Source organism: Bathycoccus prasinos, assembly GCF_002220235.1.
Source record: "Bathycoccus prasinos genomic : Chromosome_6".
NCBI classification, from domain to species: Eukaryota; Viridiplantae; Chlorophyta; class Mamiellophyceae; order Mamiellales; family Bathycoccaceae; genus Bathycoccus; species Bathycoccus prasinos.
The window spans coordinates 149173-168130 of record NC_024003.1 but is presented as its reverse complement, the minus strand read 5'-3'; the positions used below and the strand labels follow the sequence as shown (position 1 = coordinate 168130).

The 18958-nt window shown below is 45.0% G+C and overlaps 12 protein-coding genes across 12 annotated transcripts; 5 read left to right on the top strand and 7 right to left on the bottom strand.

Annotated features, from left to right (window-relative positions):
* Positions 1-29: 29 nt before the first annotated feature.
* Positions 30-332, bottom strand: Bathy06g00970 (unknown protein; the record flags this gene model as incomplete). Its single annotated transcript, XM_007512572.1, has 1 exon — positions 30-332. The coding sequence occupies one exon, from the start codon at positions 330-332 to the stop codon at positions 30-32; it is 303 nt and encodes a 100-aa protein (XP_007512634.1).
* A 1964-nt stretch (positions 333-2296) lies between these two features.
* Bathy06g00960 (unknown protein) lies at positions 2297-2518 on the top strand (the record flags this gene model as incomplete). The annotated part of the gene is made up of 1 exon (XM_007512389.1): positions 2297-2518. The coding sequence occupies one exon, from the start codon at positions 2297-2299 to the stop codon at positions 2516-2518; it is 222 nt and encodes a 73-aa protein (XP_007512451.1).
* Positions 2519-4792: 2274 nt separating this feature from the next.
* Bathy06g00950 (predicted protein) lies at positions 4793-5725 on the top strand (the record flags this gene model as incomplete). Its single annotated transcript, XM_007512465.1, has 1 exon — positions 4793-5725. One exon carries the CDS (start codon positions 4793-4795, stop codon positions 5723-5725), a length of 933 nt encoding a protein of 310 aa, XP_007512527.1.
* Positions 5726-5956: 231 nt separating this feature from the next.
* On the bottom strand, positions 5957-7561 carry Bathy06g00940 (chaperone protein DnaJ; the record flags this gene model as incomplete). The annotated part of the gene is made up of 1 exon (XM_007512386.1): positions 5957-7561. The coding sequence occupies one exon, from the start codon at positions 7559-7561 to the stop codon at positions 5957-5959; it is 1605 nt and encodes a 534-aa protein (XP_007512448.1).
* A 423-nt stretch (positions 7562-7984) lies between these two features.
* Bathy06g00930 (conserved hypothetical protein) lies at positions 7985-8881 on the top strand (the record flags this gene model as incomplete). Its single annotated transcript, XM_007512592.1, has 1 exon — positions 7985-8881. The coding sequence occupies one exon, from the start codon at positions 7985-7987 to the stop codon at positions 8879-8881; it is 897 nt and encodes a 298-aa protein (XP_007512654.1).
* Positions 8882-9032: 151 nt separating this feature from the next.
* Positions 9033-10352, bottom strand: Bathy06g00920 (predicted protein; the record flags this gene model as incomplete). Its single annotated transcript, XM_007512539.1, has 2 exons — positions 9033-10009; positions 10253-10352. 2 exons carry the CDS (start codon positions 10350-10352, stop codon positions 9033-9035), a joined length of 1077 nt encoding a protein of 358 aa, XP_007512601.1.
* A 465-nt stretch (positions 10353-10817) lies between these two features.
* Bathy06g00910 (60S ribosomal protein L44) lies at positions 10818-11697 on the bottom strand (the record flags this gene model as incomplete). The annotated part of the gene is made up of 3 exons (XM_007512346.1): positions 10818-11149; positions 11375-11474; positions 11689-11697. 3 exons carry the CDS (start codon positions 11695-11697, stop codon positions 10818-10820), a joined length of 441 nt encoding a protein of 146 aa, XP_007512408.1.
* Positions 11698-11897: 200 nt separating this feature from the next.
* On the top strand, positions 11898-12389 carry Bathy06g00900 (predicted protein; the record flags this gene model as incomplete). The annotated part of the gene is made up of 1 exon (XM_007512440.1): positions 11898-12389. The coding sequence occupies one exon, from the start codon at positions 11898-11900 to the stop codon at positions 12387-12389; it is 492 nt and encodes a 163-aa protein (XP_007512502.1).
* Positions 12390-12608: 219 nt separating this feature from the next.
* Bathy06g00890 (predicted protein) lies at positions 12609-13745 on the bottom strand (the record flags this gene model as incomplete). Its single annotated transcript, XM_007512497.1, has 1 exon — positions 12609-13745. The coding sequence occupies one exon, from the start codon at positions 13743-13745 to the stop codon at positions 12609-12611; it is 1137 nt and encodes a 378-aa protein (XP_007512559.1).
* A 227-nt stretch (positions 13746-13972) lies between these two features.
* Bathy06g00880 (predicted protein) lies at positions 13973-16153 on the bottom strand (the record flags this gene model as incomplete). The annotated part of the gene is made up of 1 exon (XM_007512650.1): positions 13973-16153. One exon carries the CDS (start codon positions 16151-16153, stop codon positions 13973-13975), a length of 2181 nt encoding a protein of 726 aa, XP_007512712.1.
* An 82-nt stretch (positions 16154-16235) lies between these two features.
* Bathy06g00870 (probable sialidase) lies at positions 16236-18143 on the top strand (the record flags this gene model as incomplete). The annotated part of the gene is made up of 1 exon (XM_007512353.1): positions 16236-18143. One exon carries the CDS (start codon positions 16236-16238, stop codon positions 18141-18143), a length of 1908 nt encoding a protein of 635 aa, XP_007512415.1.
* Positions 18144-18244: 101 nt separating this feature from the next.
* Bathy06g00860 (cyclase/dehydrase) lies at positions 18245-18925 on the bottom strand (the record flags this gene model as incomplete). Its single annotated transcript, XM_007512593.1, has 1 exon — positions 18245-18925. The coding sequence occupies one exon, from the start codon at positions 18923-18925 to the stop codon at positions 18245-18247; it is 681 nt and encodes a 226-aa protein (XP_007512655.1).
* Between the last annotated feature and the right edge of the window lie 33 nt (positions 18926-18958).

Below are 18958 nucleotides of genomic sequence, written 5' to 3'. Positions count from 1 at the left end.
AAAGAAGAAAGAAGAATTCACAACTTTTGTTATTTGTTCCCCTTCTCTCTCTCTCTCTTTGAGTAAAAAAACAAAATTGTGGGGTAGTGTCCCTCTTCGTTACGCACCTTGTAATACTCTCTCACTTCCTCCAATTCTCTCGGCTGAGCGAACGAAACGCGTCTCCCTCCGAGACTTTGTCTTCGTTTCTTCTTCGCTTGGAACGAAGGCGATTGCGCTATCGTTCGCGATTGCGGATCAGCGACAACAACGCCCGCAGTTTGAATTTTTTGCGCTCCTACTAATTCTCTCGTCGTTGTCGTCGTCGTCGTATTATTATTATCGTTTTCCATATCTACTTCTTCTTCAGTGTTGTTGTTATCTTCTTCTACTTTTCGCCTGGTCGACGCGTTCGGGGCTAACGCATCTCCGAGAGCTTGCTTTCGTTCCCGCTTTAGTATCTAATTAGAGAGAGAGAGAGAGGTGAGTTTTGGTTAAAATTGAAAGAGTTTTCCCGTTTGAATTTTGGCCTCTCAAAGAAGGCGAGAAATGAAAAGTGCGATACATAACGAAGAAAGAAAAAGAGACACACGACGCACCGATGATGGCGTCGTCGCCGCGCTGTTGCCATTGTTGTTGTTGTTATTGCTATGAGTTTTGTTCTCTTTACTCGTGTCGTCGTCCATTTTCGACGACGCGTGCGTGGTGAGAGGGGCAAACTTTTGAAAACTTTTCTGAATCTCCGCTTCTCTTTTCCCTGAGTTTAGGGTGCTCGGCTTATTTAGGGTGTCCAAAATTCAAAAATCACCCAAAACAGCAAATATGAACACACCGTGGTGTTCACTTTCGGTTTTGTTCGCGCGAATGGTTAGTTGAATAATAAAGACTGTTTTGAGGGACGATATCTTGTAAGCGCGCGTATTTATGTACCAGAAGCAATCTCTGTTAAAGTTTTATGGTGCGTTGTTGAAGTATGACGGAAGAAGATTCGATGAGAGGTGTTCTCGTGCGCGCAAAGAGAAAAGAGAGTAAAAAAGAGAGGAGAAGAAAAGAGAAGAGAAAAAAATCTTTCTTCTTCTTCTTTCTCTTCTCTTTTTTCTGGAAAGACCAAAACGCGAGAGACCTCCTCTGTTTTTTTTGCAAGAAGAAAAAAGAAAAAAAGAGAAGAGTCACTCATCAAAACCAAAGAAAGAAGAAAGAAAAGAAAACCATACGTAATAAAATATATTCCTCGCGCGCGAGTAGAAATGTCGAAGCGGCTTCAAGTGCAGAGAAGAAAACGCCCACGAGGAGGATACACAAAGCGCGTTCGTCGTCTGTTTTGATGATCGGTTTTTATATCGCACGTCTGCGCGACTTTTACTGCGCAGACAGAACACGTATTTTTTCTCTTTTTGTTGTGTTCGAAGGAAGAGAAGAAAATTTGTCCTCTCGCGCTCTCTTCTCTCTCTTTCTCTTGTTTGAAAACCACCCAGCAAAAACGAGAGGAAAAGAGAAGAAATGAAAATGAGAAAAAACTCATCAAAAAAAATATTATAAAAAATGTCGCGGCTCGTGCGCTTCGTAAAACGTCAGTACTCTCGTTCAGAGTTCACCACGCGAGGGATATATTCGTAATGAATCGATGACGATCCAGCGTGTTCTTCATTTGAACCAGAATGTATCTCTACATCACCGTTTATCCTCCTCTCCTTTTTTGTTTATGTTTTTTTTCTTCTTCTTCTTCTTCTTGTTTTTTTGGGACTCTTGCAAAGGAGGTTTTTGCCTTTTCGATCAAAAAAAGAGAAAGAAAGAGAAGCTTTTTTTTGCGTTTCTCGTCCCTCTCTTTTCTCGTCCTTTCCGGCGCCTTTGAAAGAGACAAAAAAAAAGAGAGCTCTTTTTTTTCTTCTACTATCTGACGCGAACAAACGAACGAACGCGAATGCGTCGCTGAGATTGAAAAGTACGACAGGAGGAAGAGTCCAAAAAGACGACGCTCGATTGAAGAAGGTACTTTTCCTTTTTTGTTGTGTCGTTTTGTGTTCTTGTTTTTGATCAGGATGTTGTTTCGTTTCGAGAGGAGAGAGAGAAAAGGGAACCACCAAAAAAGCCCAAAAAAGGAAAGAAAAAATTCTCTCGTCGGTCCAAAAAATTCGGGTTCCTCTTCTTCTTCTTCTTTTTTCTGTTCCAAAAACGCGAGCCGCCAAAGAACGAAGGGGGTTACAAAATAAATTCTGGATCGTGTCGAAAACTTTTATCGCTCAATTATAATTGGGCAATTCAAATTCCAATTGGCGTCATAAATTTAAACACACGTACACATACCTTATATATAAATATGCCAGCTAAAGCCGCCAAGAAAGCCGCCCCGAAGAAGAAGCCAGCCGCCAAGAAGGCCGGCGCGAAGAAAGTTGCGAAGAAAGCCACCAAGAAGGTAGCGAAGAAGGCTGCGCCGAAAAAGAAGGCAGCGAAGAAGAAGGCCCCGGCCAAGAAGAAGGCTGCCAAGAAGAAGGCGCCGAAGAAGAAGGCTGCCAAGAAGGCTGCCCCGAAGAAGAAGTAAGCGTCGTAAACTACAAAATGCACTTCAATACGGACACTTTACAAATGGAAGGATGGATGGAATCCGGTCGTGTATCTCACCCGGCGACAGGATGTTTTTAAAAAATCAAAATTAGATCGTTGGAAAAATAACAAGATTCAAATTCTCGAATTTGAACCGCGATGTTTTTCTTTTGTAATAACAATCTAAACCAGAAAAATATATACATGTCAGGATATCTAATGAACCACCACAACATACACTATCGATCTATCACGTTTTTGTTCTCTTTTATTGAATTCTATGGGCCTTCTAAAAATTTCGCGCTTTGACTAAAAATTTGTTCGAATTTGAAATGCCTTCTCTTCGAAAACTCGCCGCGATGAAAAAGACACAATCGAGAAAAACAAAAATATTACATAACGAGCGTGAACGCGTATGGAAAGATGCTCTGACGTATTCGCATCATCTCAAACGACGTAAGGATATACTTTCTATCATCTCTAGAAGTTTCAAGTCATTTAAATCAAAATTAGTTCTTAAAAGCGACGCAGAGTTCTTTACGCGGGTCAAACGCGAGAAACCGAGCGAGACGGCTCGCTCGGAGCTCGCTTATTTGTCCCCAAAAATCACCAAGTTGGAACAATCTTTATGAAGCGAAATCCACGTTCTGGTGACAAAAAACAAACTAGGATCGATATCCTGCGCTCTTTTTTGGCGTTTTAGAGGTTTCCTTTCCGAAACTATCGGTCCGGAGTTTCCGCGCTCGTTCGAACGACGCGGGTTTTATCGTTGCGACGAAACCGCGCGTTCATATCAAATTTTCGTCGTTTACTCGCGCAGAACGACGGAGATGTCCTCGAGTGACAAATATGCGACTCGTTTTCTGCTTTTATGCGCGTTCTTTCACCGAAAATCAACCGCAGAATCGCACTTCAATTTTTTTTCAAGCGCGACTTTTCTCGTCTTCCTCGTTCTAAAATCGATCCAGCAACACTCAAAAGAAGAAGAAGCGATAAGAATTTCACTCAGAATCGCCAACTTTACACAACAATGCTCATCCTATTGATGATCATATCGCACAAACGAAAGCACATTCGAAAAATCTAACTTAGCGCTCGCTTTTTTGTTCTTAGTCCGGACATTTTTAAGCGGTCTAAGGATGTCTATTTTTCGGTTGAAAACCCGACAATTCAATTTGAAATCGAACGCGATTCAATCGAAAGAAAAAAAAAATTGTTCTTCCTCGATCGAGTTTGTTTTTTTTTTCTCTCTGTCCTCGTCACTCACTCAGCCAAAAACAGCCTGTTCAAACACGAGAAGAAATTTCTTCTTCTTCTTCTCTTTTCCTTGATTGTAAAACAACCTTTTCCTCCAAAAAGAAAAAAAAAACTCCGAGTTTTCCATCGAAGAAAGAATCAATCACGCGCGCTTGAAAATCAAAACCTTACGCACGCATCGCCCGCGTTAACACCGTTTTCGCGTTCCGTGCCTTCTTTCATCTGTTTTCTTGTACACGTTCCGGGAGTGGGAGCAAAGTTTATGAGCGGTTTTTTTTTCTTTTTTGTGTTTTTTCTCGTGTCTTTTTCTCTCGAGAAAAAATTGTTCCTCTTTTCTTCTCTTTCTTCTTCTTTTCTTTCTTCTTCTTTCTCGGTTCTCTCTTTTCTGGGGGTGAGAAAAAGAAGAGAAAAAATATATCTCTCGATAGAAGCGCGCGTTTTCGTTCCGAGAGAGAGAGAAGAATATTCGCACCACCACTTACGCTCGAGAGGTACAGAAGGAAAGGAAACTCTCGCCGTTATTACTTCTTCCTTCTCTCTTTTTGTCGTTGTTGTGTTGTTCGTTTCGCGGCGGGGAACAAAGTGTGTCATCAGTTTGTGACAAAAAAGGGGTGCTGGAATATTTTCGGGACGACCGACCAAAAAGAGAAAGAAGTGAGGAAAAGCGAAAAAGAGGGGGGAGCGGATTCAGCTGAAACTGCCCAAAGCCCAAAGGGAGAAAAAAGATTCAAAACACTTGTCTCCACACAAAATTATTTATAACATATACGCGATGCTGTGCTTACCATCAACCAGCGGCAGACCAAACGTATTATCGTTGTCTCGGGGCAATAACAATGTTTATTCTTCTTTTTCTTCTTCGTTGAGAAAGAGCAGGGGCCGAGAAGGAATAAAAGCTTCATCAGCGAGTTCAAAATCATCATCGGCAAAGATGAGGGGAACACAAAAAACTTCTTTCACCTCTTCTTCTTCTTCTTCTCTTTCTTCTTCTTCTCGAAAGAGCTTCGACACTTCGATGGGTAGTAGCAAAAGTAAGAAGAGAGAAGACGGAATCAAAACGTCGTTTTCAGCCAGCGCTTCTGGGTTCTTCAGCGCCGCGAATAACGAAGTGAACAACGTGAAAAAGCTCGACCAGTCCGTGAGCTTATACGAAAAGCTCGAGCGAGAAATTCGAACTTCGGACGGGAAATCGTTATCGCTTTCCGACTGCGTGATAAAGCTCGCGCTGAACGAACCATCGGTAACGTTGAGAGACCGAGTTATGGTGAGTTTGTGCGCTGAAGCTATGTCAATTATCCCAGAGTGTGGATTAGAGAACGCGTCATTGGTGATATCCATGGCTTTAAAGCACGCTTTGGTTGAAAACGGCATCGACGAGAGCACAGTTGAAGTGAAAGTTGGCTACGTGAAATCTACGAAAAAAAACGACGGAGGCGTCCGATGTGATGCGCACGTTTGGTTGGAGGTGGACCAAAGAATAATAGATTTGAGCGTAGATGGGGTTCAAATCGTGGAAATGGCCAGGAAAGCGGGCATTTCGTACGAGGATGTCGGGAAAATGGCCGAGCACTTTTCGCCGGAAATCGCCAAGGAAGTGAACAAAGATATTCGACCGGCTACGGTTTTAGGCATACCAATCGTATTAAACGAGTGCAGAAAGAACAGACTGATGTTAAAAGAACCACCCTTGACGGTGGAAGGTGCAGCAAACGCTATTGAAACGGCAAAGAAGTATCAGCAAGCGATTCAGACCATGTCTGTGAGCGATATCGAGAAGAATTTAGAGAACAAGGCGGATTTGAAGAACGCGTTTTTACGGCTATCTGGGATTAAAATTGAACGCGTTTCATCCGCAAAGAACAAATTCCACGCTTTTGAAGACGCCGCTGAAAAGATGGACAAAGCGCTCCAGACGCTCGATCGTTTGAAGGGAGCAGGACCGCGGTAGTAACTTCTCGCGACGACAAGTACTTGTATTCTTATAATAGAAGGCTTTCGCGGCAAAAAAAAGGAGAGACTGCCGAAAGCACCTTATGTAAACTATAATCGAAAATACTTCATCTTATATATAATAATAATTATTAAAAACTGTTGTCGCGATCACCTTCGTTCTCTTTTCTTTTTATTCTTATACGTGCCGTTGTTTTATACTTTCCAGACAAAAGCTTGGCTTGCTTTTTTAAGCTGTCGTTTCTTTGTCTTTGTGTTGCTGCTGCTGCCGTTGCTGCTCCTCCTCCCCCTCCTCCTCCTCTCCTGTTTCACTCGTCGATCCTCTCGCAGTAAATTTGCTACTGCTACTGCTATTACTATTGTTTGCGGTGTCCGAAGTATCCGCGCTATTACTATTTTTCGATGATGACGAAGACGAAGTACTTGTTGTATCCTTGCTAGCGTTCTTTTCCGCTTCAATCTCAGCGTATCGTCTCAACAACTGTTCTTGTTCTTCATTCATATCGACCGTTTTCGGCACTTTGACTTTAAACCTGACGTACATGTCTCCCTTATACATGCCTAAACCATCGAGTACTGTAGGTAAACCTCTCCCTCTCAACCGGACGCGATCGTTGTGTTGAGTTCCGGGCTTTACTTTCACTCTCAAAATATCCTCGCCTGGGGTTGTAGTTTTCACTTCGCCACCAAAAATAGCCTCCGTGAGATTTAACGAAACCGAAGTGACGATATCAGCACCTACTCGATCAAACTTCGGATCCTCTAATACTCGAACGGTAACGTATAAACTTCCTGGTTGTCGTCCTTGCACTTCCGGATCGATACCTTGTCCGTGCAATCTCAATCTCTGTCCGTCTTCAATCCCGGGTGGGATATCAACCACAACGTCCCTGCCTTTCACTGTTTTCCTCTTTCCATCCTTATCTTGAACGATAGTATCTGGCACTCTCAAAGTCTTTTTCGCTCCAAAATAGACTTCTTTTAGAGTAATCGTCGTTTGACCTTGCACATCGAACGATTGACGCCCAAACGGAGACTGTCCTTGCCCGCCGCCAAACATCTGCCCAAAGAGAGACTCGAAAGGATCTCCGTCGCCCATATCACCCTCGTAATGCACTCTAAATCCTCCCCCAGGTCCTCCAAAACCTTGAAATCCTTGGAAACCACCGCCTTGACCGTATGCACTTTGTCCCCCTCCTCCTCCACCACCACCACCTCCTCCATTTTGCATTTGTTCGTACGTGTCGTGCCCCACCGCGTCGTACGTCTGTCGCTGGTTTTGGTCTTTCAAACACTCGTACGCCTTCTGCACTTCTTGAAACTTCTTCTCCGTGGCATCATCTTTCGCTTTTCCGGAAGAGTCTGGGTGGTATTTCTTCGCTAATTTATAATACGCCTTCTTAATCTCGCCTTGAGAGGCGCTTTTTGGAACATCTAGAGTATCGTAATACGTCTTCGCGAACAGAGACGTAGAGGACGAAACGAAGGTTCTTCCTCCTCCTCTTCTACTTCCAAAAGAATTTTTTTCTCTTCTTCCTCTCGATACGTCGTGTGTGTCGTTCAATAATACTCCACCTCTTCCAGAGTAGCAGCGTTGGCTTTGGTGATGGTATCTTCGTCGACTACTGCTGCTGTTATTACTCGCAGCGCTCCAACTCCTCGTCTTTCCGTCGCGAAAGTCAGGCAAAGAAGATGATTGTTCTTCTTCCACCAGCTTGCCGCCAAAAGAAGAAAAAGACTGCCGAATTATCGTCGTCATCTTTTGAGAAGAAGACATCTCCGTCGTCGAGGCGACCATCTTCGTGAACAACGCGGTGTGCGCGCACCTCCGCATGATGATGATGATGATGATTACGAAGACTCTTCTTACTCTCTTTCACTCAACGCGCGCGTGTGTATCCCGATTATTATTCTTGTGGAAAAATTTATCTCTAAATTCTGTCTTCTCACAAAAGTCCTTCTTAACTGATGAGAGTCTCGAGTCTCGAGGGATGAGTTCTCCCTGCTCCTCTCTCTACCTGTCTACTCATAGTCTCTCTCTCTTATTATATACCTCTGGATAAAGTGTTCTGCTTAAAAAAAGTTACCTCAAATCAAAAGAGGAGAAGCACGCGCGCACTCCTTCGCACTGCGTTCTTCTGTCTCTATAATACACGCACAGACACCACACACGCGCGCACGATCCTTTTTCTCTTCGAGAACGAACGAAGAGTCATCTTCATAAAGGACGCAGAGAGAGCACAACAAATAAAAAATGATGTCGGCGACTTGTTTGACGGCATTACCAACAACACCATCGGCAACGTCGTCTTCTACTTTAAGCATGAAGCGTTCGTCGACGATGACGACGACGACGAGAACGATGACGAGAACACAACAACAGAACAACAGAGCAGGAAATACTCCGAAAAGAGATACGAGGGTATACATGGGCAGAAAAGCCGCGAAGGTTGCACAAACGAAGAACAAAAACGATGCCATTCGAACAAAGTTGTATGGGAAGTTTGGGAAAGAAATCGCGCGGGCGGCGAAAGAAGGCGGGACGGGGACGGATAACGTGCGTTTGCAAGGCATTTTAAAAGATGCGAAAAGAATGTCTGTGCCAGCGGATTTAATCGAGAGAAACTTGAAGAAGGCGGGCGAGGCAAAAGGCGGCGATTTCATGGAGTTGACGTACGAGTGTTACGGACACGGCGGCGTCGGCATCGTCATGGAAGTGTTATCAGATAACGTGAATCGATGCGCCGGAGACATCCCAGCGGCGGTTAAGAAAGGTGGCGGGAAAATGGCCGAGTCCGGTTCGGTGTTGTTTAACTTCGAACGAAAAGGTCTCGTGTATTTGAAATCCGGGGACGAAGATGCGATTTTTGAAGCAGCCATTGAGGCTGGCGCAGACGATGTGAAGGAGAACGACGAATTTTCCGAGGATGGTTACGTTGTTATCGCGGAATACCAGTCATTTGCGAGCGTGAGAGATTCGTTGATTGATGGTGGATTTGATGTAGACGCCGAGAACTCTGGATTAAAGTTGTTACCATTAGCAAACGTAGAAGTTTCTGAGGAAGATGCGGAAGCCAACGAAGTCCTGTTGGATAAAATTTTGGAAATTGAAGACGTCGATGCCGTGTTCACGCAAATGGATAGCATACTTTAAATCAGTTTTTGTTGAAGTTGAAACTACATATATACAGTATATATAGATTGACATTACAAACGAGCTTGCGCGCAACTCTCACTCACTGCCTGAATTAACTCTAAATTTAATACAGCACGCAAAAATAACCACCGTGAATAAAACAGCGCTTTTACTTTCCTAAGAGGCCTTCTCTGACTCCTTCTTCGTCAGGAACGATACCTAAAACCCTTCGAGGTATGCAAGGCAATATTGTTTTTGGGTTGAAGCCGGTCTCCCCCGGTCGTAACTGCGCCTGCTCGTAAAAAATACCACTCGCCATGATCAAGCACACCGCCCCCGCGCCTTCCAGTGAGGCATGGTTTTTCCAGATGAAAAAGTTCACAACCTCGGCGAGAAACTTGTTGCACGTCGCAACAACCGCACACGAAGTTGCACTCAACGCATCTCTGATGAGCATGGTAAAAAGACCCATCCCAACGCCAAAAAAACACGAGCACACCAACGCAATAAGTCCTCGGTTTCCAAATTTCAACGCGTTTCCGTTCGCGTCCATGCCATTTTTCACGTTTTCAGCTTCACCGGTAAGGAGAGACAAAACGATACCGACCGGTATCGACAAAGTGTTCACCAAAAATGTTCTCGACCACGAGTTCATTTGATATCTATTAATCGTATCTTTTGCAACCCCCCCTTCGATGCACGCCATGAAAACAAAAACTGCGCAGTACAGGTATGCAATTTTTTCCGATTTAACATCGCCAGATACGTACCAAACCGCCCCGCCGGTGATACCAGCCATCGCACAGAGTGACTTCAAGCTTGGAAATGTTCTCCCCATGAACATATAATCTAACATTGACAAGACAATGGGTGTCGTCGACTTGAACGCGATAAACGTCTCTAAAGGAGCGACTTTCATCACCCACATACCCGAGCTCAAAAGAGCAAAGAAACACGCCACGAACGGTAAAAATCCAATACACGTTCTCATGTTGATATTCTCCAACTTAATCATTCCAAACATGTGCGCTAAGCCGAGCAAAAACGACGCCGTCGCGAATTGAATGACCAAAATAACATTAGGGACAGGGATATCGGTGACGGCAATTTTATTCACCACGGAAAGTTGCGACCCGATGATGCAATCTGTTGTTTTAATACACACGAGAGAGAAAGAGAGAGAGAGAGAGAGAGATCAAAGTTGTAATTTAGCGTAAGAAACAACATCGCGTTGAAGGTGCGAACGAACGATGCGTAAACGCGACGATGTTTTTACAACGAACGAGAGAGAGAAGAGGAGAGAAAAAGAGATCCCTCTCAAAATCCTCCTCTAAAATCTTCCCGCGGCAAATCCAAGGGACGTGCGGTGCGCACACGACGCATACTTACAGCAAGTGATGATACCCAAAACCTTCATGTTTCGCCACAGATACGTGGTATCGCCGTAGTAATCGGCACCATCGACGTATTTCTTCCCTGGTTCCGCCATTTTGTGTGATGATTGATGTACAAACACACACGCTCGCGCGGAAACGAGAGGAGGAGAGAATGGGGAAAAGGCTGGATGAAAATTTTTGGTGTTGTTTTGGTCTCGTTTTTTGGGAGCTCAGAAACAAAAAAGGGAGCAAAGAAAAGCAAAGAGAGAGAGGAAGACGGAGGAGTAAAATACTTATTTGTTGTAATATATCTCAATATAAAACACACTGACAACCAGGCTACTAGATAAAGCTAAAAACGACTATAACTGCTGTGATGTGAGGAGTCGATGGCCCGCACCGCGCGATTCGTGAAAGAGTTTTTTCTCTCTAAGCGCTCTCGAATAAAGGTAGACGAGAAACGGATGTAGCGAGAGAAAAGTTTAGGAATACGAATCGCGAGCGGAGCACAACGCGCCCCCGATATACACGACAACGTGATTGATGATTAGAATAAATCTTACACAAACACGCGTCAATTAACCGTGGACACCACCCTTACTCTTTGCGTCCCCACCGATTTCAAACGTCTTGCAACGTTTGATTTTGTGCATGCACGAGCGCTTGCACGTGTTGCAGGTAAGTTTCAAGACGATCTTCTTCGTGGTCTTTGCTTTTTTGTGAAACACTGGTTTGGTTTGACCCCCGTAACCAGATTGTTTTCTGTCGTAACGGCGTTTACCTGCAGATGATAAAATAGAGAAGTCGTGTGAGTAAAAAAGAATATTAAACGCGTGCGTGCGCTTCGTTCCAATCGCGCGAGCGAGACTTTGTTTCCTCCTCGAAAGGGAGAGTTTCTGCGTTTTTGACCCTCTTCGGTGAAAAATCTCACCAACGCGTACGCGCTAGGAAAGCACCCAAACCGCTAAGGCGTGCACTCTTTTCATTTCATCGCACGCACAAAAGTCTGCACTTTGCCATTCGTCGACTTTTTCAAACTCTAGACCTTCGCGTCACCGTCTATTCCCGGTCGAATTTCACTCGCGCGCGCGCGTTTTACACAACGACGCAAAAAAATGGGAGAAATTTTGCGTACCTTGCGCGTACAAAGACGCCTTCCCGGTTTTGTACTGCGTCACTTTTTGGATCGCGTGCTTCTTGCATCCCTTGCAATACGTTCGTCGAGTTTTTGGAACCTGTGTATGATGTTCGGAAGAGACCGCGTGGGGTTAGTTTCCGGAAATTTCTCGCTAAACTACCACTGATGATTCAAAGTCGTTTCGCGGAGGTGGAAAAATTGTGCGCGCGCGTATTAAAAAAAGAAAGGATACGCCCAGACGCGAACGCAGAATCGTCGTAAAGTTGCGTCGCGTTTGAGAAGAAAAACAATATCGTTTAAAGTGGACGCACGTTGACCATGATGTGTGTGTGTGTAAAGACTAGCTAAATGTGTGAGGATGTGCTGAGTTTTGTTTTTGGTGGGTCTTCTCCTTTGGTCTTTTTTCGAACGAAAATTTCGTTCGTCTGTCTTCCTCAAGAAACTCCCCTCAAAATCGTCAAAACAAGAAAGAGCAGAAACGCGTCTGTTTTCTTCTCTCTGTTTCAAGTGGCATAGAAAGATGGAAAAACACCACAAATTACGACGACCAGCGGGATCGAGCATCCACGCGTGCAACATATGCGGCATCGAAGGCCACCAAGCCATGAACTGCGTGAACGGCAACGTCGATTGGTCCAGAAAATGGCCGAAAGAAATGTTTCAATTCGAACAGTTTGAGTACGCGAAGAGAAGAGAAGAACCGGATTACAACCAGATCGCGAGAGAGGCAAAAGCGTACGCAGCGAAGATGCGAAAGAAAATCGATAAAAGAGAGAAGAGAAATCGAGGCGAGGACGTGAGCGAGAGCGAAGAGGAGGAAGTAGAGGCGAAAAAGTTGGACGAGAAAATGCGAGCGAAACAAACGAAAGAAGAAGAAGAAGAAGGGAAGAACAAAAATACGACTAAAAAGAAAGACGGGTGGTTGGTGTATTACGATAACTTAGGACGCCCGTATTATCATAACGCAAAGTTAGGGAAGACCCAATGGACGCCACCAGATACGAACGTTTAATAATAAGAGTAATAAGAGTAATAGAGTGAGAGAGAGAGAGAGAGAGAGAGAAAGTAGTTCCTGTGCGTAGAAAAAGAGTTTTAGTGAAAGAGTGTAAAGTGTAAACCCCGAAATCGAGGAGGAAAAAGAAAAGTCAGTTTTCAGCCTTGGGTGTAGTTTGATGTAGTTTTTCGAAGTCTTTTGTTCGTTCTAAATAATAGCGGTAAAAAAATATTTCTTCTAAACCATGCGTAAAAAGAGCGCGTATTCGCTCTCATCCGAGATGTACGACTTCATTTCCTCCTTCGTGACCCACGCGAAATCGTCCACGCTGGACGATAACGCGACTTCTCCATCTAAATAGGTCGCCCGATGATAAAAGTTTGTGCCGTCTTCAAGCGCATAGTGCGCCATGGGACAGTTCCCAACCATCTGGTATTCTAAACCTCCTCCCTCGCTATACTCGCTAAAGTCTTCCTCTTCCTCGTCACCATTACTACTATCACTACTATCACTTGATTTCTTTTTACCGACGAATCCTTTAAACATTTTCGCATTCTTGAACGCCTTTTCAACCGCATTCTCCGCGGTTAAGCGCATCGTCCAATCGTCTTTTCTCTCAGCTCGCGGGAACCCCCACGTCTCTTTTCCTTTCTCCTTGACGACTAGAAACAAAAACTCGCGCAATTTTCTATTCGTGGTTTTCACATTGTCTTCCTCGTTCGTCTCAACGCTCGCCGGTTGAAACTGCTCTAGCGTTCCCGCTTCGCCTTCTTCGCCTTCGGTACTCTCCACGGGCACTTTCGCCGCGATCAGTTCGTCCGGCATAATTTTCTGAAACTGTTCGTTGTATTCTCTGGACCAGTCTTCGTACTCTTTTTCCCACTCTTCTGGTAAGGATTCAACCACTGGGAGTCGTTCGACGATCACATTCGCGAAGAACGGTTCTCGAGCTAGCTCTTCTCCTTTCTTTGGTTTTCGTATTTTATACGTGGTCGTCTCACTAAACGGCGGAGGCAGTTTCTTGTTCTTCGCGGCTGAAAGGCTTCTTCGTTTCGTCCACGTTCTCTTCGTTTTCGTCGAATAATAACAACAGCGTCCGCGAGAGAAGGTGTCTCGTTCTCTTTTATTATCGGGGCTAAAAGAAGTCGCGACCGACGAAGAAGAAGGCGTAAAAAGCCAAGAGCTGATTCTTCTTTTGTGTTGATGTTGTTGCTGCATCACCATCACCATCGACTTCATCATCGTCCTCATCGGCGACGATGAAGTCGAGGCAATGGAAGAAGATTTAGGAATGGACGTCGCGTTCGCGGGAAACCGCGAGAACAGCTCACAGAGCGCGTCAAGAGAAGCTCGATTCGCGCCGCGACGGAACATTTTCAATCTTCCCTGCTTTGGTACTAATAATATAAATAGGGTGGTGGTTGCTTGAGAAATTTGAGGGAAGTGTTTCTGTGTGTCTTGATGTTATGAGGAAAAAATTCTAATTCTAAACTCCTAATAAACTTGCGCTTTAAGATGCGGTTTAATAAATCATTTCTGATTGCAACAGTTCTACATTGCTAAGCTCTTTCTGTGCTACTTAAAACTAATTTTCTATTCTATTATTTAGCGCCACCAGCCGCGGTAGCTTCGGATTGCTGTCGAGCCTTCAAGAAAGCGTCGTAACTGGCCTTTCGGTTTTCCTTCTCCTCGTCGTAATACGCAAACGCAGCGTCCATCGATCTTAAAATTGAACGAACTCTTCGAGAAGCCTCGTTGCGCTTTTCTCCCGATAACGCTGATTTTAAATTCGAAATTGCATCGTAAAGTTCGCCCAACGCATCGTTGAGTTTGCTCGCAGACTCCCACGCGGTGGCAGTAACGAACGGCGCTTTTCGCCAAAAGTGAATCAAATATTCTTCGACTTTCGCGGCAATTTTCTTCAACGCGAGCGCTTCGCTCTCCGAAAGTAAGCGCTGGCGATTGTCGCCGTCTTCAGTCTTCTCTAAGGAAGAGAATGAATCGAAAGAAGAAATGTGTGAGGTTGTTTCGCTCTCGTGGCGCCAGAGCGACTGCGTGATAGACTCCAATGTTTTCAAAGCGGCCAATCCATCCAGTTCTTCATCTTTCACTTCGTTTTCTTCTTTACCAAAAGAACGCGCTAACTCAATAGCTTGTGCAAATGATTTTGCTTCTATTTCCGCTTCGTCTCGTTTCCTTTTCGTTTTATCCTGCTTTGACTTTGTCGTTGATTTCTTTGCAACTGTCGTTTCTGTAGATTTTTTCTTGCGGAAATACGCCGAAGCATCAGCCACTGCGAGTTCCATTTTTTTCGGTTCTTCCTCCTCTCGATTCAAATCTTCCAATCGAAGCTCTTCTGCGTCGTCATCGCTGACGTTATCATCTCCATCTCTATCCGCATCACCATCTTTGAGTCGTTTACTCGCCATCGAAATCTTTTTCAATCGGTCTTCCAACGCGTCTTTGTCTTCCTTTTCTGCAATCATCGCTGCGGTTGTCGCATTCGTTGCGACTGAATCGTCGCCTTTCGGTCTCCCTCGAAGCACGACTTCACCGTGTCTATTTAAGTCTCTCGCGATGTCCATCTTCGAGAGCGAGTCATCGTCGCCGACAAAAGTAGTCGCTTGACCTCCAGCCGCGCCTTTCCCAACTTTTTTCTTGACTTGTTCCTTCGTTCCTTGGTAACGATCGAAAACGCCGTACGCGGATTGCCCGGTGACGAGCGTATCGTCCTTATCCGCCTGTAAGTTTACAAACTCACTCACGGACTCGACTTGTTTCCTTTTCCCCGCCTCGTCTTCTAAACGTCTGGAGAACAAAATCAAATCGTTCTTTTCGGCTTCGGATTGCGCCTCGCCACCGTCTCGCATCTTCTTCATGTACTCTGACTTTAAAAACCGGTGCCAAAACTCCCTCTCTGTCAACTCCTTACGTTTCACGCAGTTATCTATGAATGCTTTTCTAACTCCCGGACGTTCGGCAAAGATTCGGTGCATTTTTTCCGAAGTTAACGTGGCTCGTATTTTATCTCTCTCTACCGAAGCGCCGTCCCTCGCGCCGATATCGTCCGCATCCATCTCGCTCTTTAATCCCGTCTTTTGCGTTAATCCTAGGCGCGAAGCGATCGAGGATAGCTTTTTTCGTCGCGCATCCCAGAATTCCGCCTCCGATATTATGCCTTGGCCAACCGTCGCGTCGAAAAGTTCTTTCAAATCTGGGTTCGTCTCCAACAGTTGTCTTCTCGCCTCTTGTTCCACTCTCGACGGCATCGACGCTTTCTCCACGTCTATTTTCGTCTTTTGCTCTTTAATCGCCTTTGAGATGTCATCTCTGTCCTTTTCGGTCTCAAATCGAAGGACAATCGCTCCTCCTCCTCCTCCTCCTCCTCCTCCTCCTCCCGAACTGTCGTGACTCACTCTCAGAGCGAAATAGTCCGCTCCTTTCTTCGCTTTTGATTTTTGTTGGTTCGTCACGGATTCAATGGAAATAACTTTCGCGCCTTTAAACGAAGAGCTCTCATCATCGCTGCTCTTCTCGGCGGCGTTGAAAACGACGTCTCGTTCGGTCACTGAAGCTTCCCCTTTCGCCCGAACCCCTTTGGCTATTTCCAACTCGCACTTTATTGGTTTCAACACCACCAACATTCTTCTTAAAATTTCTTCTACAAACTCTCTTTTCTTCTTCGTTGATGTGAAGAAGTGAAGTTGTTTTTGTCTGTCTGTCTGCCCTTTTTTTTTTAAGAGAAAAAATGAATAAAATTCTCCTCTCGTCAATGTACTCATCAAAACTTCTGTCTTTGTAATGAAACAAGTACACCACAAATCACAACTCACATCTTAGTAAAAGACTAAAAGACTTACGAAGATGAAGAAAAAGAGAGAATTCGTCGTCGTCCTTCTGTTTTTGGTCTTCGTCTACTTCTTTCTCGCCTCTTTTTTTAACTCCTCCTCTGCATCTTCCTCCTCCTTTAAAAGTAGGAGTCGTGGTAACGGTGATGGTTTTAACATTCAAGAGAAGAAAACCGGTACGAATGGTGACGGATTATTTTTCTCGTCAAAGAACAACAACAACAAAGACAACAACAAAGACAACGAAGAAAACTTGCGCGCTCTGGAGGAAATCTTTTTAGAAGAAGAGAGTCAATCCTCGGTTTCGGCGGACCCGTTAGATTTACAGTTTCTGGGATTGCAGTCCTCCTTGGGAGGCGCGAGCTCGTCGTGTAAGTTTCAGTTTGAGATTGCGTCGTGGAGAGAAACGAGACTGTTTTTCGCGTTGCACCCGGAGTGCAGACATTTAGATAAATGCGAATCAGAGTTACCTTCGCAGACGACGCTGAGTAAACAAGTGTTCGATAGTGGTGGGGGTGGTGGAAGTTCAGTGGATTCGAGAGACGAGAAGAACGAGATGATTATTAAACACAGCACGTACGTGAAACGGTTCGACGAAGATTTAAGATACGCGCACATGGCGACGATTGCAAAGATGAAAGACGAGCGGATGATTTTACTTTATCAGGCAGCACCGGCGGCAAAGAAAGATGTTGATGGTAGCGATGGAGGAGGAGGAGACGATGGTAACGGTGGTGGTGATGGTGGAGATGCCACGTATTACGAGTATAAGTTAGCGACGGAGGGATTACAAGACCAGCACATCGAGTACACGCAATCGAAGGATTTAGAGGGAAAACGATGGACGCCGCCGGTGAAGTTGCCGATATATAACGACGCTGCGGTTTGGAGTCCAGTCGTACACATAGATAACAATCAAGTGTACGTGTTTTACTCTGAATCTACTGGGTGCAAGAAAGCGATTCCGTGTAAACCTCCACAGTGCCCAAAAGGTGAAGTTTGCGAAGTCGACTCGCACGCGGAGATGTGCCATCACACGCCGAAGTCGTTGTGGGTACCGGGAGGAGATATTAAATACATAAAATCCATCGGAGACCCAGCTGAGAACAAATGGACGAAAGCGGTGACGATTTTGTCTCAAGATGAAGGAGGAGGGATACCGAAAGTTATCGCGAACTCGCTGATTGTTATGAAGAAGACTGGACACTGGGTACTTCCGTATTGGAGAGAACAACAAAACGCCATCGAAGACGGAACGTGTACTCGCAAACCAGAATTCAAAGGTTCCAGCGGACCAGATTGTCGATGGAATAAACGATCGAGATGCATGACTGGAGCGCAACCATTTTCAGGTGTTTTGGTTTCCGAAAATCGTGGGAAAACGTGGCAACCGAGAGGTCAAATCACGCAATCGAACACGAGCTTGATTGAAGGTTCGATTGCCGAGTTGAACGACGGAAGGATCATCCAAGTCTTTCGAACTCGCGTGGGATGTTTGTATAAATCGTACTCTAAAGACGAAGGAAAATCATGGACAGAACCCGAACCAATGCCAGTTCCGAACCCGAATTCGAAGGTGTTCTTAATGCGGTTAGAGCCAAACGGGGAGTTATTGCTTGCGTTCAACAACATGAAAAATCAATATCGGTCGCGAAGAGGCGCCACGAAGTGCCGAGCGTGTAGAACGCATTTACACGTGGCAATATCTAGAGATGGCGATGGAAACGAGTGGGAAACGATTGCGAGGTTGGAAGATGAGATTGGCTACGAAGCGCCACGAATTCATTACCCTTACATGGCGCAGAAAGACGCCTCGAGCGTTTTAGTGGCGTACACTCGCTTTTACTTGGGGAAAAGGAAAGGCTTGACGAGTCTCGATCAAGGCGTCAAAGTCGCAGAAATAGATTTAAAATCGATAGTTTAGTTCAAGATAAAATAGCGTTGCATTAGAGAGTTAGATAGAAGTTAGCATTACATGTAGTAGATGTAGTAGTAGAAGTAGTAGAAGTGGTAGGAATCGCTCGATTACTTTTTCAACAACTGCTTCTCGACTTTGCGCGCAAACTCGTCGAATCGTTCCAAGTCTTTTCCTATGATGGAGCCGACGAGCGGGCTGACGAGTTCTCCGACTGGTTTCAATACCGCAGGAACCTCGTATTCGATCATCATTTCTATCTTCGTGCTATTGTTTCCAACGTCTTTGAACGTGACGGATCCTCTATTTCTTAAACCGTCCTCGGACTTCCAGGCTATTCGCTCGTATTCCACCGGTTCCAAGTCTTTCGCCGTCCAAGAAAATTGAAGTTTTTGACCAAACTGTTCGGTCTCTAAAATCCACTTGGTTTTCGTCTTGTCTATGTCGTCGTATTCCACTTTTGCTATCCAAGGCATCCAATTCGGAATCCTGGTTCGATCTTGCCACAATTGCCAGCAGATCTTGAGTGGAACTCGCGTTTCAACCGAAGCGACATTTTTGACGTAGTTGTCGGAGGCGTAGGAGACGCGTTTGTTGTTTAAACGATGATTCCTTTGTTGATGTTGTTGTCGTCGTCTCGCTCGAGAATCTCGAGAAAGAAATCCATTCGTATGAAAATGTCTCGACGACAAAGAAGAAGACGCCGACGAGGAGGAAGGAGAAGAAGAAGAGGGTAAAGATAGAGACGTCAATCGCGCAGTTGGCGCGTTGGGGAGAAGACGAGCGTTCATTCTCGCTCAGAATATGTACGGCTTTTTTTCTTC